General features: G+C 57.4%; 1 protein-coding gene across 1 annotated transcript in view; it reads left to right on the forward strand.

Moving 5' to 3' along the window:
• CCDC12 (coiled-coil domain containing 12) overlaps nt 1-25,905 on the forward strand; it is a 51,049-nt gene extending 25,144 nt beyond the window's left edge. The window contains exons 2-7 of the mRNA XM_008703860.2: nt 8,558-8,625; nt 22,195-22,274; nt 24,048-24,109; nt 24,329-24,363; nt 25,329-25,405; nt 25,502-25,905. Coding sequence (XP_008702082.1) covers nt 8,558-8,625; nt 22,195-22,274; nt 24,048-24,109; nt 24,329-24,363; nt 25,329-25,405; nt 25,502-25,584 — 405 coding nt within the window. The 3' untranslated portion in view covers nt 25,585-25,905. The remainder of the gene's footprint in view (nt 1-8,557; nt 8,626-22,194; nt 22,275-24,047; nt 24,110-24,328; nt 24,364-25,328; nt 25,406-25,501) is intronic.
• Nucleotides 25,906-26,506: the final 601 nt, after the last annotated feature.

Here is a 26,506-nt window from a genome sequence, read left to right on the forward strand (position 1 = left end):
CTCTGCCCACAGCATCCCCTACAGGGAGGGCCCTGCAGGAGCCTGGAGCCTTGCTGGCTGCCCCGAGGAACTGGTTCAGGCCAGCTCTGTGTGAGGGAAAGGGCGGGCAGCGCTGGTCCTTGCCCCACCCTCAGCATGACCTTTCAAGGGCTGCTTTTCTGCTGGGAATGGGGGGGGGACCATGGGGGCCCTCCCAGGCCTCTGCACCTCCGGGTGCTCCTTGTTCCCTCTCCTGCCCTTCCCCTGCCTCCCACTCCTTGAGGTGCAGGACAGGCTCTCTTCCTTTGGAGAGCCTCCCCAGACACCTCCCGTGGCACCCAGAGACGTCCCCCCCCCCGCACCCCCCACGACACCATCATGTTGTTGACACCTTCCCTTTCCTCAGTGCTCCACACCTTCCCGCTCACTGCCCCCTTGAGAATCTGAAGAGCTGTGGATTCCTAACTCCAGAAAAATGAGCCTTTCCACACCTGGCCTGTTGTGTGTGTGTCTGACCGGTGACCTCTGGGATCCCGTCCCTGGACCCAGGCTGAAAGTGTCCCCCCACCCCCACCCTGGGTCTCTGAGCACTAGGTGCCCTCGTTCTGTTCTTTTTCCTCCCCAGGACCTGATGTGCCGTCCGTAGCACAAGGGAGCCAGTCAATATTTGTTAACCGATAATCTGCTGGAGGCGTTGTCTGCCGTGTCCCGGCTGTGCTTGTGGCAAGAGTAGCGGGAGGCTTGGCTTGGGGCCAGCCCCGCACCCTCGTCTGCCCCATGCAGGGCGCCAGCCACCATCCTGGGGCCGGGCCGGTGACGGGGGCCTGGGTGGTGGGGCCGGCCCCGCCTCTGCTGAGGAGCGGGCCCTCTTCTCTGAGGCGGGGACACCTCGCTGGCCCCCCGGCCTGTGTCTGCACCGGCCTCCGTTGGACTCCAGGCCTGCGCCTGGTCCGCCCGAGAGCCGCCGCGCCCTTGCTCTCGGTCCCCTGAGCACCGCCCCCTTTGTGGTCACAGGGGCCTTCTTCTCCCTGCGAGTCCCGCTCCAAACCTGGAGTCAGTCGTCTGACTCCTCCTTGTCCCCCAGAGCATTCAGGCACCCTCTTGTTCTGTCACAGCGCCACTGGCCTAGTTCCGGCCCTTATCTGCAGGCCTTATCCCCAGCTTCCTTGCTGTTCCCCGGCACTTTGTCCTCCCTGCGCACAAGCCTCTAGGGAGCACCTGCCCCGCAGGAGAGCAGTGACTGCTCTCGGATGTCGTCCCCACCCTCCCTGCTGGACGCTCCGAGGCGGATTCCGGTGCCGCGCTGAATGCCGAATCAGATCGGTCCCCCTGCGCAGAAGGGCAGACACATCTTCTGACGTCTCGGTGAAGCAGACGTTGTTGCACAGCTTGTCTGCTCTCAGGATTGATGAAAGTGAAAGCTTATCATGACCTGTCAGATGCAGGCAGTCTGGGCCCGCGGCCCTGCGGTTTCTCTGCAGCCCTGCCCTTCCTGCCCTGGCCCCATTCTCCCTGCCCTTCAGGGGCTGCGGCCATGTCCACCCAGGCTGCAGGCTCTTCTCCTTCCTCCCTGGCCATTCCGCTCTTGTAGCAGTGCCGTGACACAAGTGTGATAGTGTCTGTTTTCATAGAAGAGGAAACCGAGGCCAGACAGGTTGAGTAACTTGCCCAAGGTCACACAGCAGGCTGAAATGGAGCTGGGCTTTGCCAGGCAGGGTCCGGCCCAGAGTCTGTGAGCTACACGCGGTACCTGCTGTAGGTGGGTTCTGGTTCGTGGGTACAGACTGGCAGGGCAGGTACCTGCCCTCGAGGGACTCCCCACCTGCTGAGCAGAGTGCACATACAGGCCAGGTAGTCCCTGCAGCAAACTGAGTGCTGGGAACCCCGAGTTGGGGGTCCTGTTGGGATCATTGCTTGCCCGGGAGACTCAGAACCTCCCTCCCACCCTTTCCTCTGTTTCTGGGCAGTCGAGAACTGTGCAGTGTCTGTGCCCAGGTGTGGTGGCATTCAGCCCTGGGTTTATCACTGCATCTTCAGGGTGAGTCAGACACTGGGTGCCTGCCCTGCCCCCTATGTGCCCTTGGAGCACAGTGCCCGTCCTAGCCGCACCCGACAGGAAGTCTCTCCACCCGACGTGGGGCTGCTCTGGTTCTGAGGATGAGCAACAGGGTGAGATTGTGAAACCTGCCAGGTTTGCAGTCCCTTCCTGTCCCCCTCACCCCCTTCCTGTGCCTATCTCGCCTTGACTTTTCCCCACCCTGGGCCCAAATCAACCAGAAAGGCTCAAGGTGGGGCCAGTTTCCCCTCTTCTCAGGGGACTAGGTTTGGGGCCTTCTTCTTTCTTGATAGTTGACCAGAAGGGCCATTTCCATGAACAGCTCCCCAGGCATACCCAGAGCTAATGAGGCGTGTTTGCCTGGGCAATGGAAAGGGTTTCTGTACCTGGGAGTTTCTGTCGGGTCCGCGGGTCTGCAGCTGCTTCAGTTACGGGCTAGTGGTAGGGGAACCTAGACCAGAGATTGGAGTGTCTCTATTAACCCTTTCCTGCCTCCTTCTTTCTCTTCTGGAAGGAAGAACCCTAGGCAGCAGCTCCTCTTGGGATGAGGGAGGGGCTTGTTCGTTTTCCCCTCTGCCCGAGAGCTCCTCCTTCAGCACCATTGCCCCCATGGCAGTTCCCAACCCTCATTAACTCTTAGCCAGCAGCAGGCTGGGACAGGTCCATGCTGGGAGTGGACCGTCTCACCTGGCCTCTGGTCTTCCCATCTTCTCCCACAACTCCCCTTCCAGGCTGCCACAGTGCCCTTTGAGAGTATTGGCCTTGGCTGGGCTAAGCCTCCCCACAGCCCTGGAGGAAGGCCTTGTCAGCCCCCTCCAGCCTTGACCTCCCCCAGTCCTGGCTAAGCAGCCATGGGGGGGGGGCTGCAGGTCTGGACAGTGCCTTTACTCTGCTCTCATGGCTTTACCAGGCAGTTACCATCCTTCAGCTGCTTGGTAATCTCCCGTTGGACATTTAGAGCCGAGGTTAAGGGTTACCTCCTTCTCTGACAACACCTATCCCTTGCCAGTTCCCCAGGCGTACAAAACATGTGATAAAGTCCTCCTTACCATTCATGGCACAGAGTTACATTTTCTGAGTCTGTTCCTTTAAGTAGATTTGAGATCCTTGAGGACAGCGTTCTTGTTTCCTTTATTTTTGTGCCCAGGGTAGACCCAGCACGCAAAGGGGAGCGGAGTTACGAGGGAAGAGGGACCCCAGTCTTTGCCTGGATGGGGAGGGCAGCAGGAGGAGAGGCAGCAACTTCCCCCCACCATCTGCATTTCTGATGGTTGATTGAGTTTCTAATGGGGTTCAGGCAGGAAATATGGATTGATGTACTCCCCCCCTTCCCTGCAGGGGTACTCAGCTAATGAGGGCTTCTTCTGGGAAGGGGTTGAGGAGCAAACACATTGTTAAAACACCAAGTCTGGAATGTCCCCAAATTGATAAACCTCCAGCTGGTCTAATATTTTATTATTTTTCTAAGTAAGCTCTACACCCAACGTGGGGCTTGAACTCATGGCCCCGAGAGTAAGAGTTGCTGCTCTACTGACTGAGCTGGCCAGGAGCCCCTCTAGCTGATCTAACAGAGAAAAAGACAGAGGTGTCGATGTCAATGGCTATCATTACAGATCCTACAGACATTAAAGGGATAATAAGAGACTATCATAAGCGGTCTTATGCTAATACATCTAGTAACTTAGGTGAAATGGATACTCCTTGAAAGATATGAATTAATGAGACTGACTCAGGAAGAAATAGAAAATCTATAGAGCCCCCTATCTAAAATCTCACAAAGAAAACTTTGGGCCAGGATGGCTTCACTGAAGTCTTATCATAGATTTAAGGAAGAAGTAATACCAATCTTGCACAACCCTTATTTTATTTGTAAAAAATTTGGTTTCTGGCAAAAGGATTTCAAACAGTATGAAAAGGCTCAGTCGGTCTCTGTTTTGGGCGGGGCTGTTCTGAGGCCCCTTAAGTCTTGCATCAGAGACCCCTTTCCCCTGCAGGCTATGGGAGGCATTTCCAGGAACAGGCAAGAGGACCCCAGTCCAGGATGTGGCTTTCCTGCCCTCGGCCACCACTGTTTCCAGGAGTTTGGCTCTCCTGGAGTTGGTGGAGAGAGTAGTTAAGTTGTCAAAACAGTTGATGAAGGTTGTCTAGTCCAGGCCAGGAGGGGCTCCAGGAGATGCCCCCAGACTTGAGGAAGACATGATAGACTTGAGGGAGGCCTGGATATGAACAGGAATGACCACATGCCTGGGCCTAGAGGAGTGACTCGTATATTGTCTGGGAACCTCAGAAGGCTGCCTGGAGGAAGTGGCCTTTGAGCTGACCTCCCGAATTGGCCAGAGGGTGGGTTTTCTTCGGGGCTGTGAGAATGGGCATATCAGGATTTGAGAGACAGCGGCTGTGGTGTCAGGGTATTCTGGACGGGACGAGTGCAAGTGGGCTGCAGGGCCGAGTGCTGAGGCCTCATGAGGCTGCCCCTCAAAGAGAATGGATGTTGTCCTGATCGGCTTGGGAGCCAAGGAGAGCTTTGAGCAGAGGCGCCGCGTGGTATGAGGTGGGCATGTGGGATGCGGATGGTAAAGCAGAGGGAAACTTAGGGGAGGTGGAAGAGGAAAAGCAGGGAGTGCAGCAGGAAGCTGTGTTCTTGGGGGCAGAGGGGCAGCCTCCTGGCAGGCTGGCAGGCAAGCCCGGGAGCCAGCTGTGGGCTGAGTGGCAGTGGGCGCCTGTGGAGGCGGCCTGGGAGAGGGCAGGGGCCGGAGAACAGGGACTGGGAAGGAGGGAGAGAGGTGGGAGATTTGGGGAAGGGTGGTGGGGGAAGGGGTTAAGCAGTGAGATTTAACAGTCTCGGGGTGGGTGTGGTGTCTCCTAATTCCCTAGGATGCTGTGCCCCTCGGGCCCTGCCTGCCCTCCGAGGGTGTGCCCCAGGGCCTGGCCCTGGACTCAGGCTGGCTGCGGCCGGCCTGAGCCAGCTCTGAGCCAGCCCTGAACCATCGGGGAGCAGGGGAGAGGTGGCTGGGCTCAGAGCTGTTTTAGAAACTGAGTGCCACTCTCCATACACTCTCTCTCATCTCTCTCCTTGGTGAGAACACAGGGCAGGGGTCAGAAGGGCCTTGATCCACACCTGCAGCCACCACGGACAGGCTCTGTGGCCTCAGGCAAATCTTTTCCCTTTCCCTCATGGCCACTTGCCAGGCTCCCTGTGGCTTGAACTGAGGACCTCGGAGACAGCCCTGGGGGCCTTCAGTTCTGGGGACCCTTTGAGTCTCTTAGGCTGGGGTGGGCCATGAGGGTGGTCTCCACCTCCTGCCGCCATCCCAGGTAACGAGTGTCCTGCCTTGGGACCGAGGCCAGGGTCACCCAGGAGCTGTTTCCCCGCTCACGAATGCTCACTGTCCAGTCTGAGTTGCTGTTGTGCGTGGAGACTGGAGCGCACCTCGTCCTTGCATTTCTGTGGCCTGTTTATGTGTTACCTGGCTCCTGCCCCACACTCATCTCTTGACGGTTCCTGAGCACCTGCTCTCACACAGCAGCCCAGGCTGGGGTCCTCCTTAACCTCAGGCCGTGGGCAGAGGTAACGGTGCGGCCCACCCACCAGACTGCTGGGCACTCTTTAAAATGTCACAGAGATAGTTGTGTGTTTTCTCTTTTATTAATGATTAACCAGCCTGTGCCAAGGCACTCCAGTGTCTCTGGGACTCCAGGACAGCGGTGGCTGCCGAGAAGGGGCATGGTGTTTGCGAAGGACTGGTTCCCAGAGGCCGGTCCTGTCGTCTCCACCCTCCTCTGCCAGCTGGTCCCGGTTAACAGAGCCCCATGGAAAGATGCCTGCCTGTGCAGTTGCCCACCAGCCCCCACTGGGGAAAGCTGAGCCTTTTTCTGCCCTTCCACCTCTGTCCTTACTCACCAAGGGGAGGCCGGCCATCAGGGAGTCTGCTGGGTGGCAGTTGGAAGCAGCTTTTTTTTTTTTTTTTTTTTGACTGGGTTTATGGCTTGCTTAATCCACTGGCATTTCGTCAGGGAGAGGGGTACGTGTGTCCGTTGGGCCTCCGTGGAAGGTCGTACCCAGACCCCCACAGCCCTGTGGGCCACATAAAGAACCCTAGCTTGTTTCTCATTTGAGAATTTGTGCTCTGTCCTCCCTTCCCTCTTTCACCATCACCAAGGGAAAGCCTCTCTTCCCCAGGGTTGCTTGTCCAGCGAGGTGGCTAGGATCTTAGGAAAGGTCCTTCTGCCAACAGCTCCGCCAGCCTTTCCGCTGGCTCCTAGTGCCTTAGGACACTGGTCAGAGCCCTCTGTGACTGGCCCCCTGCCTTGATAACTTGACCAGCATTCACCTTCACCAGGCCTGCTACTCCAGCCACCTGGGTGTTCTGCAGACCACACCCACCCTTGCTCATGCTGCGCCCTGCTCCACGAAGGCCTTTCCTACACCTGTAGCCCCCACATTCTGTCCATCCCTCCCCTCCCCACCCCACCCCACCCCACAGAACCGTGTTTACCTCTCTCATGTGGCTTGTCACCCGTTCCTGCTGCTTCATCCCTGAGACTAGGCTGCCCTGGGTTGAAAGAGCAAGGGCTTATCGTGATCCTTTCACATCATAAAAGACCAGAAGCCTCTAGCCTGGTTTGGGTCTCCTTCCCTGTAAGTGTGAGGCCAAGGAATGGTGGGGTCTGGTTGTTCTCAGGTCTCCATCATGATCACTGTTAGGAAGGGAAGCAAATGCCACTCTTGGGGAGGCAGCCGTCAGTGGCATAAACTTCGAGGAGAGTTAGTACGCATAGCTGTTTTACTTAAAATTTATGTGTCAGCTCTGGCTCTTTCCTTTTCAAAATTTTTTATTTAAATTCAATTTCGTTAACATATACTGTATTATTAGTTGCAGGCGTAGAATTTAGTGATTCATCAGTTGCCTATGACACCCAGTGCTCAGTACATCACGTGCCCTCCTTACTGCCCATCACCTGGTTATCCCATCCCCCACCCACCTCCCCTCCAGCAACCCTCAGTTTGTTTTCTAGAGTTAAGAGTCTCTTATGGGGGGCACCTGGGTGGCTCAGTCATTAAGTGTCTGCCTTCGGCTCAGGTCATGATGCCAGCACTCTGGGATTGAGCACCGCATCGGGCTCCCTGCTCCGCTGGGAGCCTGCTTCTCCCTCTGCCACTCCCCCTGCTTGTGTTCCCTCTCTCGCTGCCTCTCTCTCTGTCAAATAAATAAAAAAAATATTAAAAAAAAAAAGTCTCTTATGGTTTGTCTCCCTCTCTGATTTTATCTTACTTTATTTCTTCTTTCCCTTCTCCTACGTTCATCTGTTTTATTTCTTAAATTCCCTGTAGGAGTGAAATCATATGGTATTTGTCTGTCTCTGATTGACTTATTTCTCTTAGTGTAGTACTGTCTAGTTCCATCCGCGTCTTTGCAAATGACAAGATTTTTTTTCTTTTCTTTTCTTTTCTTCCTTCCTTCTTTTTTTTTTTTGTAATCTCTGTACCCAACATGAGGCTCAAACTCAGAACCCTGAGATCAAGAGTTGTATGCTCCTCCAACCAAGCCTGCCAGGCGCCGCTCTAGCTCTTTCTGACGTCACAGCGGCCTCCCTGTGGCAGCCCAGAACACTGCTCCAGCGAGATGGTCGAAGGCACGTCGCTGCCAGTACTGAAGTGCACAGACACCCTGCCGGTCCTGGCAGGCACGGAGACCCTGGAGAGCCTCAGCATGTGCACTGAGAACACGGTCACACATCTGAGCACAGGCATGGGCTCTGCATGTCCGTCTGTCCCCGGGGCCAGTCCGATCTTCCAGAGTCAGGGAGAGTGCCCAGGAGGACACTTGCTTCTGCTGCTGGAAGCAGCGTGGTGGTATCCTCTGTTGCGGCCCCTGGTGTCCCTGGAGAACGAGTATGTGCTGCACCAGGCTGGAGACGTGCAAGCAGATGGGGGCAGGAGGAAGACAAAAAAAGAAAAAAAGAAAGAAGCAGATTTAGAAGAAATTCTTCCCATAGAAACTTCAAACTAGTTCCCCTCCTCCATGCCCTGAATACATGGCAGGAGTCTTATCCTAAGCCTGGTTCTAGTTGGAGTTACACTGCTCCTTAAGGTGAGCAAGTAGGTGTTTCTGGAGAGGCCCCTGGCCTGGAGGCGGGGTCAGGAGGCCCAAGCTTTTGCCCCACCCTGGTCTCTGGTGACTGCCCTTCCCCGCTCAGCAGGTGGCTCCATCCAGACCCACGAAGGGGTCACTGACCAGCTACATGTCTCCACTGGAACCTCCTAGCTCCTCCTGTCACCGTGGGCCTGGCCTGGGCTGGGGTTGCCGGTGTTAAGTTCTGTGGGCGTGTGGGGGGCGAGTGGAAGGCTGGGCAGTGAGGCTCCGGTATTGTGCGCCACTCGGAGGCTGTGACGCCAAGCTGCTGCTCCTTGCCAGGGTGAGTGGCTCCCAAGGTGTCCCGTTCTTCCCCCGCTCCCCGGGCGTCAAGGACTGGAAGTAGGAGTGTCCATCCGAGCAAGTGGTTTTCTCCCTTCCTTTGCAGGACAAGGAAGATGGGGAGCCCAAGACCAAGCAGCTCAGAGAAGGGGAAGAGGAAGGCGAGAAGCACAGGTGAGGCCCGTGTGCAGCTCTGCGTCATCCCACCACTGTGTTGACAGTCTCTACCCCGTGCCTTCCCCCTCACCCCATGGCTGCCTTGTTCAGACCTGAAAAGCTTGCCCTCTCCCCATTCGGAGTCTCCTTTGCTCCCTTTCCCCCACTGGCTGGCCAGCTTTTACTCAGCCCCCCGCCGTTTTTTCCTGACCCTCATTAAGGCTTAGCCCTCTTCTCCAAACCACTTGCATGGCATGTTTCCACAGCACCTGCAAAATCAGGTCCAAACCATGCCTGGCGCGTTGGCTCTGCTGGGGCCGCCTGGCCTCATCCAGCCCCTGCTGGTTCCCTGAACCCCTCTGGCCCTTCAGCGTCTCTTGACGGCGTCCTCTGTGTGTGCTGCTGTCTCGGCCTGGATCCCTCGTGCTCTCTTTTTCCTCTCCTCTCCACCTCCCACATGTCGGTCTTCACGTAGAGCTCGGCCCGGAGGCCTCAGCTGCTTCCTCCCTGTGTGCGCTCCGCGGCCCCTCTCCGGAGGCCATGGAGAGTGTTTCTCTTTGCCAGATCCTGTCATCTGGTCAGGTCAGCCTCGGTTTCCCGAACACGGTGCTCTTCCTGTGATTGCGGGCACACAGACTGCCCTCCGACACTTCTCGAGGGCTGGCACCTCCACACGGCGTGGGTGCTGCTTTGCATCAAAAATACCTGGCAAAGTTTGCAAGTCCAAAGTGTGGGGTGGGCAGGAGCTGTGTGGGAAGAACCTTCCTGTCTGCCTAGCACTTTGTGCCAGAGTTCCGGGGTCTCGTGCCCTCCCTCCCACACCCAGCCTTGAACTTGGGCCTCAAGGGCAGCTGGGAACCTGTGCTGGGATCAGACTTGGTTTCTGAATGGACAGGTCTCCTTGATGTCCTCCGTCCTGAGCAGTTTCCTTCAGGCCCAGGGCTGGAAGGCGTCTGCTCACATGGGGTAGTGGGTCTTGATGTCCGAAGAAAACTTCCCTGGGCGGGCTGTGCTTTGAGGGGGTACAACAGGAGGGGGAGACCCTCCCCAGAGGAAGAGCGGGACTCCCTGATGCCACAGCCTTGTGTTAACTTTACCAGTGTGAGTGGAACCTCCCCAGGTACAGGCCCCTCATTGGGAGCTGATCTCAAACGGTATGGGGCCTTTTCAAGTCCACAGGGTACGCGTGTGTGTGCCCCTCTGTGACTTGACAGTTTACAGAGTGGGTTCCTGCTGTCCACACAGGCAGCCCTGTAGGGTCCTTGCCACCTCACTTGTCATCAAAAATGGGAATGGCTCTGTGCTGAGAGGTGGGTGGTGCTGGGACCCCCGCCACCCCAGTGCTGGGCTCTGTGCTTTCTTGTTGGGTCTGGCCCCCTCCACCAGCACCTCAGGGGGCCCTCACTGGTGGCAGAGATGAAGGCCAGCGCCTTGCTCTTTTGCCAAGTGACCCGACTTGCGTGGTTTGGGGCTGCATACCTGCACAGTTTCCCCTGTTCTGTGGGACCTGCTGAGGGAACCTTTGGTTTTCTTCTGGTTTGTTCTTACTTAGGTTCTCAGTCGGTCGCTGGCTAGAGCCTTGGGTCCTGATTTCTGGGCTGCCTTCGCTTTGCTGGGAGGGCCCTGCTCTCATCCCCCTCTTCCTTGATGAGAAAGAGAAGGGTCATTGGTGAGCAGGTGGGCGGGTCATACAGGAGAACACTTGATTGTTGAGCTGTGTGTTTGACTCTAAACGTGGTTCGATGGAGGAAAGCGCAGGCTTCAGAATTGAGAACAGACAGGGGAGGAACGTTTATATCAAATTCAGAGGCCCACACGATGATGGACGTGTTACTCGCTTCACAAGTCCTGACTCGGTTGTCTGATGTGGCCTGGGAGGCGGCAGTGGACAAAACACTGTCCTTGCCCTCGCGGGACGGACGCTCTCTAGAGGGAGACAGACTGGACAGAAAAGCAGGCGTGTGGGAAGAAGTCCATGAAGTGGAAGCTCCAGAAATGGGACCGTGCTCGGGGACGTGCGCCCGCTCCCGCCCTCAGATTAGCTGCTGGGAAGCCGGCAGGAAGCAGGATTAGGGAAAGGCTTTCACTGGCAGCAATATAGGATTTCTTTAACAGAAAAGGGGGGTTGGGGAGGAACAAACCTGTCTCAAAAACGGCAGAGTGTTGCTTTTGTTGCCTCTGGAGGAAGTGAGCACAAGTGTTGTGTTATTCTCTGAATGTTTCTGTGTCCCTGCGAGATTTCATCACGAAAACAGTGTGAAAAAGAAAGCGAGGGGTGCAGGGCCCCAGGTTCCTACGCGGGAGCTCTGGCTAAAAGAGCCCCCGTTCACCTTCTAGGCCTTAACGAGTCATTTGTGGTGAAGCCCGAGACCCCCTCTGAAATCCCCTGCTGAGCCCGTGGGACATGTGGGGGTGGGGGTGGGGGTGGGGGAGGTGGGAGGCGGGAGGCCTGCTCGGACCAGCCCAGGGACCAAATGTGGGACACTGAATTGAGTTCTGCTTCAGCTCATCCTGTTCTTCCACTTTTCTCACCCCGCCTCCTTCAAGGCAGGGTGTGTGGGGGACAGGTGTGGCCCCAGACTCAGGAGCTTGGCCTCTGTGGCGGTCCCTCTGCTGCTCAGTCACTGCCTTGGTTGTCAGGAAGCCCTGCCTCAGCTAGGCGTGGGGTTGTGCCTGAATTTGTAGCCCCCGCAGGAAAAGGGGACTCTCGTGACTTGAATAGGCTTAGAGCAAACGGGCTGCCTGGGTTATTCGAGAAGGCAGGGCCAGAGCCTCAGTCCCTGTACCAAGTGGCCAGACCCCTGTGGGTTTAACCCCAGACTGCAGGGTCTAGGGCTTGGCCATGGGCTTTCCAGGAAGAGCCCGAGGCAGCAGAATCTGTGTCTGTCCTAGGCAAGAGGGAACCTTTCTCCTCATCTGTACCCAAGTCTGGAAAGGGGCTCCCAGCATGATGCTTACGGCTTGGGAGCAGACTCCATGGAGCCCCTAGACCACAGCGCCTGCCATGGCCCCCTTTGCCAGTGGGGAGAAAGGGGCAGCCCTCCAGCTCCACTGAGGTGGGGGGCGGGCAGGGATGACCTCTGAGGCCAGTTACCAGTGAGCATCTTCGCTTCCATGGCTCCTGGGAGGTAAGAACAGTCTGCTTCGGTCCAGGCCAACCCATACCGAGCCCAGGTGCCAGGTGGGCACCCCCGTGGGCACCAGCCCTTCTGAAGTGTCCTGAGAGGGATGCAGGGCCCACTCTGGGCTGCCTTCAGCCAGGGGCAGCAGGGCAAGGCCTTATGGAGAGCATTCCTATTGAGTTGGGTCTGGAATCTTAGTGGGTAGGATTTGGGCAGAGAAGGCCCAGAAGTGTGAACCAGCAGGGTGAAAGATGAGTGGGGTGACCTCTTGTTGGGGAGGCATGGACAGACACCCTCTGACCTGTGGCTTGGAAACCCCAGCCTGGGCTTCGTATGGGTCACTGGAGGAGGGAGGGAGATTGAATGTGGTGGCCCGTAGGCGCTGCACAGGCTTGTGGAGGCAGCCCGTGTCTCCGGTTGGTGATGAACTTCCCGGATGAACTTCCCAAAAGTTCATCGTGCACTTTTGTTTACAGAGACAGGACTGAGCAAAATAAGAAAAGTTGAGACGGTTCTCAGTGGGATGGGTTGGGCCCCAAAATCGTAGAAACCAGGCAGTGGACCCCAAAACTGTAGAAACCAGGCAGATGGAGAGAGCTTGGGACTTGGAAGCAGCTCCGGGTTTGAGGCCAGGCCTGCCGGTTTTTAGCCTTCTGGGCCCAGGCAAGTCACGTTGCCTCAGTGAGCCTCACCCGAGTATCTGCAACTGAAAGATGGAGAGAAAAATAGCACTTGCTTCCCTGATGAGCACAGCAAATACCATTGCTTTTTATCTGGCTAGTGCTGGGCTCCGGGCAGAAAGAAGACACTTTTAGGCCCTCCTGGGAGAGCGGAAGGACCCCAGGCACATGTGGAGAGGGCAGAACTCTCACATAGGCTGTGCTCACTTTACAAGTGGGGCAGTCGTTGGGGACACAACACGGTGGGTGGACGAGCAAAAAGTAAGCACGTGTGGCCAAGAAATGACTCGTTAGGAACCTTTCTAGGACCTTCTCTCCTCGGTACAGATCCTTCTCAGCAAAGCCGTTGAGTGGTATCGTTTTGCAGATGCAATGTGGGGCCAGGGCTGGTGGTGGAGGAAACAGGAAAACCCGGCAGGATTGGGGGCAGACACCCTGCGACCTCGCCCCTCCCCAGCCATGCTGGAGAATCACCCATCTTCCTCTCTGCCCGTGCTCCCGCCCATTTACTTGAGGACACATCTCAGAATCTTGGCCGTTCCAGTTCCTTTTTGCTTCTCCTTATGAACTTTAGAATCGGCTTGTTAAGATCTCTAAAAATGCTTGCTGGGATTTTGATTGGAATTGCGTGGAATCAGTAGATCCAGACTCCTTCTTAAAATGTGTAGGACCTTCTCCAGGATGAATCCTGCCCTGTCCCCATACAACCAGATCCCCACTGGGGTGGGGAGTCAGTCCCTTGAAGGTGGACCAGCCCAAGCTAGGCCCTGTGGGAAGGAAAGACGTGTTTGCCTTCCCAGAAGGGCCCTGCTTGTCATCTGGGCTGGGTCCGCCCTCTCCCAGCCACCCCTCCCTCTGGCTACCTCTGAGGGGGCATCCGTGACCCCTAACACAGCCCCTTGCTTCCAGCCTCAGTAAGATATGACCCGGCAGCCCTGGAAAGCTGGCCCACAGAGAGGGGGATTTCTGCCAGCTGCTTTTGTGTTTTTTTTAAGCCCTCAGTCACTTCCTCCTGATGGCAAGTCAGCTGATAGAGACACCACGGAAGGGTGTCTGGGGCAGGGTTTGTGGCTGACAGTCACGGCCACCCTGGCAGGTGGGAGCAGAGGGGAGGTGCTGCACACCCTAGCGGACATGGGGCAGGGGAGCGTGTCTTGTTAAGTGCTTGAACAAGCGAGCCTCAAACCCTCAGCCCCCACAACCACCACCTCCCTCTGGCTCTGGATCAGGGTGTGCACCCAGCTGGAGCAGTCACCATGCAGGGACAGTGGCCCACTCTGGAGTGGGCATCACAGACTGCTGCCGAAGAAACTGGGCCACTAGCCCTCATTCTTCAGGATGGAGAACCAGTTCTCCAACTGTGTGTGGAGAGAGGTCCCACCCCAGCTGAGGCCCCGCCCGGGCCCCGCCCGGTGCCCAAACCCTGCAGGCTGGCAAATGCCAGGCCTTCTCTGGTCTGCGAGTTGGGTCCCCAGGACGGTGTCTGTGTACCAGCATGTGCTCACATATCCATGACGTCAGCTGATCCCGCTCCCGCGGTGACCACAGGGCGGCTCTCGCCCGCTCCGCCTGAGTCACCTCCCTGCGCTCCAAGCCCAGGGCTCTCCCGTCCGTTGCCGTGGGATCAGCTGTGGCTCCGGGGGCTCGTGCTGAGACGACCTGCGGCCACCCTGTTTTTCCTGACCCCGTTGCTCAGGAAGAGGCCCTGAAACGTGGGAGAGTGAAGCAGGAGAGGACTGGTTTAAGGAGGCAGTGTCCACTGTGTGAGCAAGCCAGGTGCTTCCCTTCTGTGCAGGGGAAAGCAGAGAGGATGGCTGGTCCTTTCTGCCTGGAAGGAAGTCCGGATCTTGTAGGTCCTGATGGGCAGTGCCCTTCCCATGAAATCCCCCTCCCTGTTCCGGGAGTAGGTGTGGTCCAACCCCGAGGTGAGGAAGCTGCGCTTCCTGCAGGTGAGGCGACTTGTCCAAGATCTCCCAACCGAGAGGAAGGAGACCAGCCCCGGGGCTCCTCCGCAGTCCCTCTGCCTGCGAGCTCCCGAGGCAGGCCCTGCCTGGGTCTCTTCCGCCACCTTCACCCTTAGCTCCGCACCCAGGTGCAGAGGCGCCCGGGCCTTTGGCTGTGCAGGCTCCTGTCCCCCCACCCCCATCTGGCCCCAGACAGTCAGTGGGGCCAGTTCAGATCTCGTGTGCCCTTTGGGATTCAGCTTGGCTGCCCACCTTTCTCTCTTAAAATTTGAATTGATACTTACCAAAGTACTTAAATCACAGATTCTTTTCGGTTATGGAAAATTTAGAAAATACAGCCTAACGTGTCTGAGCATACTCTGCTGCTCATGGCCTTTTTCACACACTGTGTCCCGGTCATCTTTTGATAAATACACTAATACAAAGTTCTCATGGCTGCTTAATATTTCTTTGGGGGTATTACTCATTGTTTCTTTTTCAGTCCTTGATTTTCGGTACATCAGCTGTTTCTAGTACTTCAGGTGCCCATCAGCTGTGCGTTTTCAGGTGGGCTGGGTGCAGAGCCCAGCCTGGAAGTCTAGGGAATGTGGGCTGGGCCCTGCGGAGTCTTAGGTGGCAGTGGGTGCAGACCACACGAGCCAGATGTGACAGCAGCTCAAGCTGGGCAGGGGGCTGACTTAACTGGAGATGGGTCCTGGGCGTGGCCTAGACCCGCTGCTGGCTGTTCTGAGCCATCAGGGTTTGGGCACCTGGTGCTCTTGGCAGGCCTTGGGGCTGGACACAGTGGGGCGAATGTGGGTGGGACTTCCACATGGGTCTCACCCCCAGCCAACTCTGGTACTTCTGGGCTCCCTGTTTTTAAGGCAAGGCATGACTGCCTTTCTATCCTAGATTTCTAAAGCCCCTTCTTCCTCTAACACCTGTGCCCCCCTGTGAGATCAGGGGCTGAGGAAGGGCCTGGAGGCTGGGAAGCTGGGAGAATGGGACCTGGGTGGGGGAGGAGGAGTTTCAAGAATGGCGCTGTAGGCCAGACTCCTAGAGTGGGAGGATGAGGGAATGCCCGGCATGACTTTTTCCCCCTCAAGGAACACCGAGGGCCCAGAGCACCGGCTGATCTACCTGCAGCCCTGGGCAGGACTCGGGGGCGTGCTGTCAGGTGGCCTGTCCTCTTCACTATGACTCCAGGTTCCTGGGGGGCTTGGCGAGGGGAGTTGGGTCTGCCTCAAGGCCAGAGACCTGGGTTGGGATTCTGGCTCTGACTTTTGCCTCACTCTGGGGCTCTTGGGCACATCCGTACGTCTCTGTGGACGATCTTCCCCATCTGGGAGATGTCAGTCACCACCTCACGTTGAAGGGCAGTCGCGAGAGGCAGCGTAGGGAGGGTGTTCCTGTTGAGAAGGAAGCATTAGCGCATTCATCTTGGCCTGCGCTCCCACCCCTCTCCCCAAAGCCCTTGGAGGAGGCGTCGGCCAGGGGTCGCTTGGCAGGTTTTGTCCGTGGGGTATGGCCCTGTCCAGCACGTGGTCCATTCCTGTGCCACATTTTCTCTGTCAGTAGGACAGGAGGCCTGGGGTGGGTTGGCAGGGTGGAGGCGGAGCAGGCCGGATAGGAGGGGAGGGAGCTTTGCCCTATATCTGTAACTGTCCCCGTAGTGTGGCCAGCGTTGCCCTTTGGGAGGACAGCCGGAGTACAGTCTTCTGCCCGTGAGTGGGGAAGCCACGGGGCTCTTTCAAAGTTTCCTTCGCTATTAAGCCAACTGTCAGGTACCCCGACTTAAACTGTTGAGCAGCTGCGGAGCAAACAATCACCGTAGCCCTCCTGTTTGCAGTGCTGGTGTTCCATACCGATCTTGTACTTTACTTCTAGTGAAATTTCCAGGCGTCCTGATGACACTGTCCTGAGCTGGACCATCCCCCTGCTCGCCTCGTGGCCATCGTCTGGACAGGTGTTCATCTTCTGGAGGGGTGCTCGCAGCCCTCTCTGGGGGACTCCGCCAGAAGAGAGCCCAGAAGCATTTCTGTGTGGAACATTTTGTTTGACCCTGTTTTGGTACTATTTCTATGGTATAATTTCCCCAGACCAGGCTTGTCGGGTCATGGGGTTTGAACGGATTAGAGAATCTGTCTTAAAGGAAGTGACCACCAGCCTCCAGAGCACTTGTGAGCACTATTTGCGACAATTGCCTGTCACCTTGTTTTCACAGGCCTCTGGGGTCTGGCCTCTGGCAGCCACAAACAAGGCCTTGTTTACTTTGGAAACACGGGGGTGAGTGTGCATGTGCAGAGCCCAAAGCACACAGAAGGTTGTTGGGGATGTGTGCGTGTCCCTGGAAAGGCCCCGTGGCTCCGGATGTGCAAACTGAAAGCTGTCTATGCTCAGAGCTGCTGTCTTCAGCCAGGGCTGGCCTCCAGGACCTCCCAGGCCTGTCCTGGGCTTGGCCTGCCCTGTGCTCAGTTACTGGGAGGAGAGCTTCAAGACCCCCTCTCTGTGGTCCTGGAGGAGCCTGTGTTGACAGAAGGGACCGAGGTAGCCAGGTGGGATGGGCCCGGTTCTTAGGGAACAGGCCGGGTGGGACTGCCCCATGCTGGCCTCTCTCCAGGGGCCCAGGGCAGGGGCTGAGCGCTAAGGGGTGAGAGGAGGGGCTTGTGTCCCTGAGGGTGAGGCTGGGAGCACGGATGAGGCCAGGGCTAGGAACCCTCCATGAGTAGCAGGCTTTCTCTGAAGCCCGTTTGCCGTGAAGGGGTTGGACCAGATCATCCGGAAACTTCCTTTCACTTGGACATTCTAGAACTCTACTCTTGGGGAGAGTTTCCTATTTTACAGAGAATACCAGCTTTCTCCTCCTCCTTCCCCTGAGGGGCACGTGTGGAAGGTGATTTCCCCAGGATCTCCCTGGCCAGCCCACACCCTGGGTCCCCGCAGCTGGCCTTGAGGGAGACCTGGCAGCGGTCACCAAACCCGCTCAGGCACTTGCTAGGTCTCCTCAGCTACCTGGGGAGGGAGTGGAGGAGAGGAGATGGAAAAAGACATCGCCCCAGTTTCAGGAGACTCAGTAGGATGTGAACGTGGGCCTCCCTCTGCTGCTTTGCTACAAAGACAACAGAAGGCCCTTAGGAGTTGGCTGGCCTGGCCCAGCCACATTCCTGCCCTCTGTGAATCCCCTGGGCACAGATTCTTTGCTTTCGGGATTGTCTTCCCAAGGATTGAAAGGCCCAGAGAGCCCCAGGCTGCCCACCACGTGCCCTCTCTGAGTTCCTCTGTGCCAACAAGTGTGAGTTGGCAGCGGAGTGCTGTGGCTGGCTCTCCAGGAGCTCGTGAGGCAGGGTGCGGGACAGCCACAAAGGGGCCACGTGCATGGGGTGTGAGGGCCACTGCAGAGAGGGGAGAGGGCCCTGTAGGGCCAAGGGGAGGCACAGGAGAGGAGTAGTCAGCTGTGTCTTGGGGTGGATGGTGACCTTTGGGCGGCCCACAGTGCCATCTTGCTGAGCGAGCTCTGGAAGCCCAAGGGGCAGGAAAATGTGTAGCAGACCAGGCCGGCAGTGACCCCCAGGGGACATTTGATTGGAAAGCAGGCTCTGGGGACCAGTGAAGAATGAGGTCAGGACTGTGTGAAGAGGCTGAGTCTTGTTTAGGGGACACCAGGGACCCTGGATCAGAGGGTGAAAAAGTGGGGGTACCCAGGTGGCCTCTGTGTCTGCTCCTGCTCCGTGGGAGAGATAGCAGGCTTAGCTGAGAAGAGGCTGCCCACGTGGAGGGGACTGGGGGTGGCCCAGCGCATTTGCGCCTGGCTGGCTCATGGTAGAGCATCGGACTCTCGATCTCAGGGTCATGAGTTCAAGCCCCAGGTTGGACATGGAGCCTACTTTAAAAAAGAAAGAAAGAAAGAAAAAGGAATACCATACCATTTCTCGTGCAGCCAGGTGCCCCTGATGCTGCATTTCAAGTCCCAGAAGTCATGATGAGTATTTTGTAGTCAGCGTTCTTTTAGATTTCCCTGCATAGTCACTCTGTCTGATGCATTTCATTCCTTCTGCAATTCAGTGCTCCCACCTGAGATCATTCTCCTTCAGTCAAATGCACTCCCCTTAGCATTTCTTAAGATTCCCTGTCGACCAATTTTGCCAACTTTTCTTTTTCTGGCCAAGTTTTTCTTTGAAGGCTATTTTTTTCTTTGAAAATTTATTTATTTATTTGAGAGAGAGCATGCGAGCGCCAGGGATGGGAGGTGGGCAGAGGGAGAGAGAGAACCCCAAGTAGACTTCCCACTGAGTGCAGAGCCCGACATGGGGCTCGATCCCATGACCCTGAGCTCATGACTTCAGCTGAAATCAAGAGTCAGCTGAGCCACTCAGGCGGCCCTCTTTGAAGGCTGTTTTACGTCGATTTATCATTCCGGTGTGGCGTTCTAATTAGTTTTGGCGTTGCCCCTTTATCACCCTGTTGTCTTAGGGTTTCCATTGTCTCTGTCAAGTAAGTCAGCTGTCCGTTTTAGGTTTTCCTTTGAGGGTCACGTGTCTTTATCTAATTCGAGAGCTTCCGTCTTCGCTGTTGAGTAGTTTGATAGTGACTCGCCTAAGTGCGCTCTTCTTTGGAGCTCCTAGCGTTTCTTTAATCTGTGTGTGCCTTGGCTTGATGTTTTCTACTTATTTTGTGAAATTTTCAGTTATTATCTCTTTAAATATTGCCCCTGGGACTCTTAGTACATGTTATGTTCGCTCTTTCCACCATGTCCCACGGGTGTCTCTTGTTCTTTCTCGTATTTCCCAACATTTTTTCCTCTGTGCTTTGGTCTGGATATGTTCTGACTTATCTTGTGGTTCACTAATCCTCCCTTTAGTTGTTCGAAACTGCTGTTGAACCCATTTATTGAGCTCTTTTCACTCTGGTTATATTTTCAGTTGTAGAATTCCCATTTGGTTAATTTTTACACTTCTCAGTTTCTCTACTGCAGTTCTCCATCGTGCGACACGCCTTCCTGAACTTTCCTTAATTTCATTTGTCTTATATTTTATTTCTTTTTTTAAGATTTTATTTATTTATTGGACAGAGAGAGAGACAGCCAGCGAGCGAGGGAACACAAGCAGGGGGAGTGGGAGAGGAAGAAGCAGGCTCCTAGCGGAGGAGCCCGATGTGGGGCTCGATCCCAGAACGCCGGGATCACGCCCTGAGCTGAAGGCAGACGCTTAACGGCTGAGCCACCCAGGCGCCCCTGTATTTTATTTCTAATCATCTTAATGTCTGGATCTCCTTTGAGTGTGTTTCTGTCTTTATTTTTTTTTCTCATGGCTTTGGTAGAATCCTGGATATTGTGTATGAAAAGTCCTAGGGATTATTTGGGGTTCTTAATCATTTGTTTCCTTCCGGAGAAAATGTATTCCAGCGTCTGGCAAGCGGTTAAGCTATGGGTGCCTTCACCCACCCTCTCAGGACTGAGGAAGAGGCTTCCTTCCTCGGACTGATGCAGACTTCTGTCTCTTCAGCCCCGTGGGTTGGCAGAAAGCTTGCTTGGGGTCTCCGCTTTTCAGCCTCTTCATGTAAGTCGATGCTTTAAGGGAGAAGAGGCGCCCAGGGCTAGGCTCACCTGTCGCAGTGCCCCTCCCTCCATGATCTCAGCCTTTCCAGCCCTGGTTGCCTTGGTACTTCTCCAAGGCTAACAAAGAGATTTTTTAAAATGCATCTGTTGTCAGGGTTTTTTTAAAAGTTGTTTGCAAAAGCAGGGGGTTCAACCTTAGTCCCACGTTGGAAAGACCAGGCCCCCGAGCAGAACCCAGTGCCCCCGTGACCTGCCCCGGAGAGTCGTGTCCTGTGTCGGTCGTAAGCGTGGGGGAGACCCAGTTAATTGGGCATTAGTGAGAGGCAGTCTCTTCATTAGATCTCACAGGGAGGGCTTGGACCTAGCTTGACACAGCTGGACAGACCCTCCTTGTTTACAGATGTGGGAACTGAGGCCCTGAATGGGACCGGGACCCACGTGTTCGTGACTGCTGGACCCGTGCTCAGCTCCAGGGGGAGCAGGGGACAGTGGGCAGCAGGGCTGCTGCAGGGGATGGGGGCGTTGTGTACCCCCGGCCAGTGCTGCTCTTTCCTGTTGCACTGGCCTCTCCCTGTCCCCCTGCCATGTCCTCCCCGTTCCAGCGTCTTCTGAAGCCTGGGCAGCAAGGGGACCGGGGGCGTGGGCACTCGTTGCTGTTGTGGCCAGCCCTGGGTACTGTTCCCAGCGGCCTCCCCTCCTGCAGATTTCTCGCAAAACCCTGGAGCTGGTTTCTGAGAGTGATAGGGTTTTTTTTCTCACTAATCCCTGCAGTTTTCTGCCCACACCCAGTTTCTCTTCCGCTTTTCTCCCCACCCTGTTGTGAACGAAAGTCAGCGGACCAAATCATGCGCTGCTTTCTCTCCCAGTGCCTCAGTGGCATTTACGGGCAGGCCTGAGGGAGGCATCAGAGGGTAGAGGACAGAGTGGGTGTCCCTGCTACTTAGAGGAAGCGGCCTGTGGGAGCGGGCAGCAGGCTTCCCGCACACAGGCCTTGCCGGCACTGCCCCCAGGCCTCGTGGCCCTGGCAGAGAAGGGGGCTGGTGGAGCTGGTGAATTAGGGGACGATTGGCATCAGAGAGCTCCCAGATTCAGACCACTAACACTTGCTAGGTGCGTGGCCCCAGACACCTGCTGCCTCAGCTCTAGAAAAGCTGGCCGCCCAGCGGCTGGGCACTTGAGCAGCGTTTTTGCCTGGCACAGACAGGGTTCTGTAGGTGACGGACTGTGGCAGCCCTCCTGCTGGGAAAATGTGCCCTATCCTGGAGGCCCGGGACTTCTGAGGGGCCAGCACAGCTTGAGGGGTTCACAAGAGGTAGTGAAGAAGGAGGACCCACATCCCAGGCTCCCCTGGCTTCTGCTTTCCCAAGGCCGAAATGGTCTGTCCCTGTGTCTCTGGCCTTTATAAAGCAGCAGCCCCCAGGAACTGTCTCTGCCACTTTGTGGGGTTATCCAGGGCCCCTCCTCCTGCGGGCAAGCTTCTGGGTGTGTGGGGGTTGGGGTTGAAGAGCTGCTGAGCAAGGGAGACCCCAGCAAATGCTTGTTGTGGCCAGCCCTGCCCGAGGAGACTGCCCAGGCCCCCTGTGTGATCCTGGTCCCCCTTCACAGAGCTCTTGGGATCGGCATGGTAGCATTTTAAAGAGCTCTTGCAGCCGCGGGGCGGGACTCTTCTGGCTGGGGCGGTGGGCCTGTCCTTCACCTTTGCCGGCTGCTCCTAGCACATGCACACCCTTGCCACCAAGAGTTGAGGTCTGCTCCAGCCGCTCCTGGCCACAAAGGCTGAGAAGGAGGCCAGGCTTGGAGAACCAATGGGTGACCACGGGTTTTCTCCTTCAGGAGAAACTCAGCCCAGGAGCTCTGGCCCTGACTCCAGGTCAGCCGCTGCAAACCCTGCTGTGGGGCCTTATGACAGTGGTGCAGTCCCTTGGACCCTCAGGTCCCCTAACTGTCAAGTGGAGCTCTTCTGGGAGAGACGGCCAGTGCATGCTCCCCAGGCCTCCCTGGCCCCAGTTCTGGGCGGGAGCTGACAGCTCAGCCGGGGCCTTGGCAGAACGGCCCGCCCCGCTGCCACCTGGCAGGTGACGGGCTAAGGCTCGCAGAGGGGTCCTGTCCCAATGAGTCTTCTGTTCCTGCGCTTTCCCTCTTCACCAGGCTGTCTCCAGAGAGACGGGAGGGAAGTCGAGGAGCCGCACCCCAGCTTGTGTGGCTTCCTCACGCTGTGACCCGCCAGTGCATGAGGTGAACGAGGCGGCCGCTCTCTCAGCTCCATCTCTGCTTATCTGCTCTCCTAGGGAACTCAGGCTGCGGAACTATGTCCCCGAGGACGAGGACCTGAAGAGGAGGAGGGTGCCGCAGGCCAAGCCCGTCGCGGGTAGGTGGGCCACAGCGCTCCATCTGTGCTCCCAGGCACCGCCCGATGCCCCCACCTCGGCGGGTGTCGCGCTGTCTTGGGGAAGAACCGGCAGCGCCAGGGCTGGAAGTTGGGCCTCTGGGACCCTCCGGCACCATCTCAAAGCCGTGCAGCAGTAACCCGTGTTGAGTGACAGCAGAGGGGCGGTCAGGGCACCCAAAGGCCTTCCAAGGACCTTCGAGGGAAGAGGCCACATCCCTTGGGAGGACCTCTCTGGGCTGAGGAGTGGGAGTGGCGCTGGGGCGCTGGGGCCCCGGGACAGCAGGGGCAGGGGAAGGGCGGGGAGGGTCCTGTGGGCACTTGGGGGTCTGAGTGAGACCCTGAGGAGCGGACTATTCAGGCGCTCAGAGAGCCGTGGGCAGGCAGACGCCGGCCGGGCACAGAGGATGGGAGAGGCATGTGGCCTGGCGAGGGCCCCGGGGCTGTGCATCTCGTGGTGTGGGGAGCGGCTTAGCCCCTGGGAGCTTCTGGAGACGCTCCTCACTGGAGATACAGAGCACTTCTTTCTTTTTTTTTTTTTTTTTTTTTTTAAGATTTTATTTATTTATTTGACAGAGAGAGAGGCAGCAAGAGAGGGAACACAAGCAGGGGGAGTGGGAGAGGGAGAAGCAGGCCTCCGACTTAGCAGGGAGCCTGATGCAGGGCTCGATTCCAGGACCCTGGGATCATGCATGACCTGAGCCGAAAGCAGACGCTTAACGACTGAGCCCCAGGTGCCCCGACCCAGAGCACTTCTTACCCCAGAGAGCCCTGGCCCTGTTTTTAGCCTTTGTTTTTGTTATCAATTTTGAGTTCTACAAATTGTAAATGAATCATTTATCTTGAAAATAGTGAAGTGTTGCCTCTTCAGCCGCACCCCAGTCTGCTTCCCCAAGTTCTTTGCCCCGAGATTCACATGCTTTCCAAGTGATTTGCTTCATGGTGTGGGCTGCCCGGTGGTGGGGACAGTAAGGCTGGACAGGGGAGAGGGGTGGGAGTGGTCCCATGCTGCAGTGGCAGCACCTGTGGCTAGAGGGAGGTGAGGTGGGGCTGGGGGGCCCTGAGCAACGTGTGACAACAGTGATGGGGGTCAGAGGAAGCCCCTGCAGCCCAGAGTTGTTTGCGCTCCTGTCCCTGTCCTCACAGGGGCAAGGCCCTCCTGGTCTCACCACCCAGAGGCCCAGTGCCTGGTCAGCCGTGGGGCGTAGGAGGGAGGTGCTTGAGGGCAGGCCTCCCCAGGTGACTGTCCCCCTGGTCTTGGCAGCACATATCTGAGTGGGATGGGAAGAAAAGCCACCTGGGTCCTGGCCAGTCCAGGACCCAGAGGACACTCTTAGAGCCCAGGAGGCCCTGTAGATGATGGGAAAAAGCCGGTCCCTCGTGGTTCTTCACAAGAGCGTACCGTGGTTAGTGCCCAGGCGGTGCTGTCATTTCTCAGGGTGCGGACAGGCTGAGAGTACGAGCCAAGCGTCTGGCTGGAGGTCTGGGCTCTGTCTACCCCAGCGTTCTGCCTCCTGCGGGGCCCCCTTCGCCCCAGGATTGTTTCATCCCGGGAAACGCGAGCCCTTCCTCCAGGGCAGCCTTTGCACGGTGTTCACCTCTGGAGTTTGGGAGCCCCCCCGAGACAGGCCAAGAAAGCCCAGGGTCTCCGTGGGGATGGGCTGCGCTCTTCCCCTTCCCCGGGCTGCAGGGTGCGCCTCAGGGAGAGTGGTGGCCCTTCCCCACAGGCCTGTGTTGTTGTCTTGCACCCTCTAGTGGAAGAGAAGGTGAAGGAGCAGCTGGAGGCCGCCAAGCCCGAGCCCATCATCGAGGAAGTGGTGAGCGCCCGAGTGCCCCGGGGCCCACTGGGGGCCGTCTCTCTCCCCCATCCCCATGCTGTCCTCCCTCCCACTTCTTCTGTCTCTCCACTTCTGTATTCCCTTTCCACCCATCTTTCCCCATACCCCTTCCTCCCTCCCTCCCTTTCTCCTGCTTTCTGCCTCTGTGCCTTGGAACTGGGCCCCTCCAGTCCTGACAGGCGTCTCCTTCCTCCCCAGGACCTGGCCAACCTCGCGCCCCGGAAACCTGACTGGTGAGCGCTGCCACATAGGACTAGCGTGGACTGACTGGCCACTCGTGGTGCTGGGCCCGGCCCTCAGGCTGGGCCTCTCCCGCCCTCACAGCAGGGAGACGGACAGTGTGGACACACAGCTACACGAGATAATTACTGTCCACAGTACCTCCTGACAGGACATAGAGGGAGAGTGAGAGGGAAGCCGGTGGGGGCTGACACCTGGAGGGCGGGGAGGGGCTCAGGGAGAGCAAGGAGCAGCCGTCCCCCCCCAGAAGTCCCTTCTGCAAGGGCGAGATCCAGCCCACCTCAGACAGCTGCGTGTGAGCAAGGCCCGCCTTGGCCCTCAGGGAGCCACAGGGTGGAGGCATGGTGACGGGAAGGGCAGACATCGATTTCTGTCTCAGTTCTGCCACCAACTGGCCTATTCTGCTTTGGCCTCAGTTCCCTCTTCTGTGAAGTGGGGCTGCTTACCCTTCCTCGGTGCCCCCGTGACCAGGCTGGCACAGAGGCGGAGAGAGGGCTGTGTGGCCTGGGGCTTGTGTTCTACTTGACCTCGGGCCAGAGGGGCGGTCCTGTGGCAAGCACACCACCGCTGAAGTTGTTCTCATTTGTGGAAACAAAAGCATGGGGCATGTGTCCTAGAAATCCCTGAGCAGGGGGAGCAGGCTGTGTGCACGCTTCTGGAAGCCCCGGGTGGCGAGGGCGAGCACATGGCTGGAGGAAGAGAGCAGCCCTGAGAAACCATCCACCCTTGCACACCTTGACTCAGTCCCACATTTGGTGGGTCTGTGGGACGGGGCACAGTGGCTGATGCTGGATTTGGGAGGGCGCAGAAAGGGAGAGAGGAACATCCTGGCCTCCTCCCCAGGGTGGGCTCCTCAGGCAGCTGAGTGTAATGCCAGGGGGGCTTTGGGAGGGGAGGGTCCCGAGGCCACACCAAGCCAGCCTTCAGCTTCTGGCCTCCTCACACCTGCCCGCTACAGGGACCTCAAGAGAGACGTAGCCAAGAAGCTGGAGAAGCTAGAAAAGCGGACCCAGAGGGCCATCGCCGAGCTGATCCGTAAGTACAGGGCCTAGCAAGGTGGGGTCCCTGCCCTTTGGGTGGTGGCCCAGGCACAGGGCCCCTCCCCACTCCTTCTGTCTGCCGTCCATCCAGGTGAGAGGCTGAAAGGCCAGGAGGACAGCCTGGCGTCTGCAGTGGACGCTACCACCGAGCAAGAGGCCTGCGACTCCGACTGAGGCACGCCGTATCCCCTCCCTGTCAGGCCTGTCCTGTGGGCGGGTAGCCTTGGGCGAGGGTGGGGGCTGGGCTTGCTGTCACCTCCTGTTTGTCTTCAGAGCCGCACTGCCCCGTCAGTCGGAAACCCTCGCCATGGGGTGAGGTCAGCTCCTTGTCTCCTAAGTGGTCCCCACCACACTGCGAGGGGCAGAACCAACAGCAACCCCAGGGGCTTGCTGTGTCTGTATATATGTATGTATTTGGAACTTTCTTCTGTCTCTAGAAATAGAAGCAAGCAGACCCACGTGTGTGGCAGAAACCTATTAAATATGTTCTGGGTCCCTGGGGCGCTGTGTGTTTGGGCCCCAAGGCAGGGCGGCTATGGAGGTGAAGCCTCACACGAGCAAGCCCTGTGGTGGGCCAGGCGTGTCGAGCCTGGAGGGGTGCGGAAGGCCCAGGCCTGACCTTTTGAGTCCAGATCCTGGTGCAGTAGGGCAGTCCTGTCAAAACCTGTGGGTGACAGAGACCGAGTCTGGGAGGCTTCTCTAAGGCCTCCCTCAGGCCTGGACCTTGCTGGAGTCTGTGGTCAGCCTGCAGAGGCTCCCACCCTGGTCCTCTGTGGATCCCCTCACAGTGCAAGAGAGAGAAGGGAGAGGCTGGGCAAGCCTCCATCCCAGGCGGTGCCAGATCCGAGGCTCCTGGCGCTGTTGCGTCTCACCGCACAGCCCCCAGCAGCCTGTCCCTGCGTCACAGTCACAGCTAGACCGTGGCTTCCCTGGGACAGGGCCCCTGCCTCGGGAAGGCTGGCTCCTATAGACTAGGGTATTACAGCCTGGGTGTGGGGTGTGGTCTTGGGCCCTGGGTCCCCAAGGTCCTGGCGTTAGGACCATGAGCCTCTGTGGAGCTGACTCCAGCGTGACTGACTGGCCACAACTCTGACTC

This window comes from Ursus maritimus, unplaced genomic scaffold, assembly GCF_017311325.1.
Source record: "Ursus maritimus isolate PB19 unplaced genomic scaffold, ASM1731132v1 scaffold_14, whole genome shotgun sequence".
In the NCBI taxonomy this organism is placed as follows: Eukaryota; Metazoa; Chordata; class Mammalia; order Carnivora; family Ursidae; genus Ursus; species Ursus maritimus.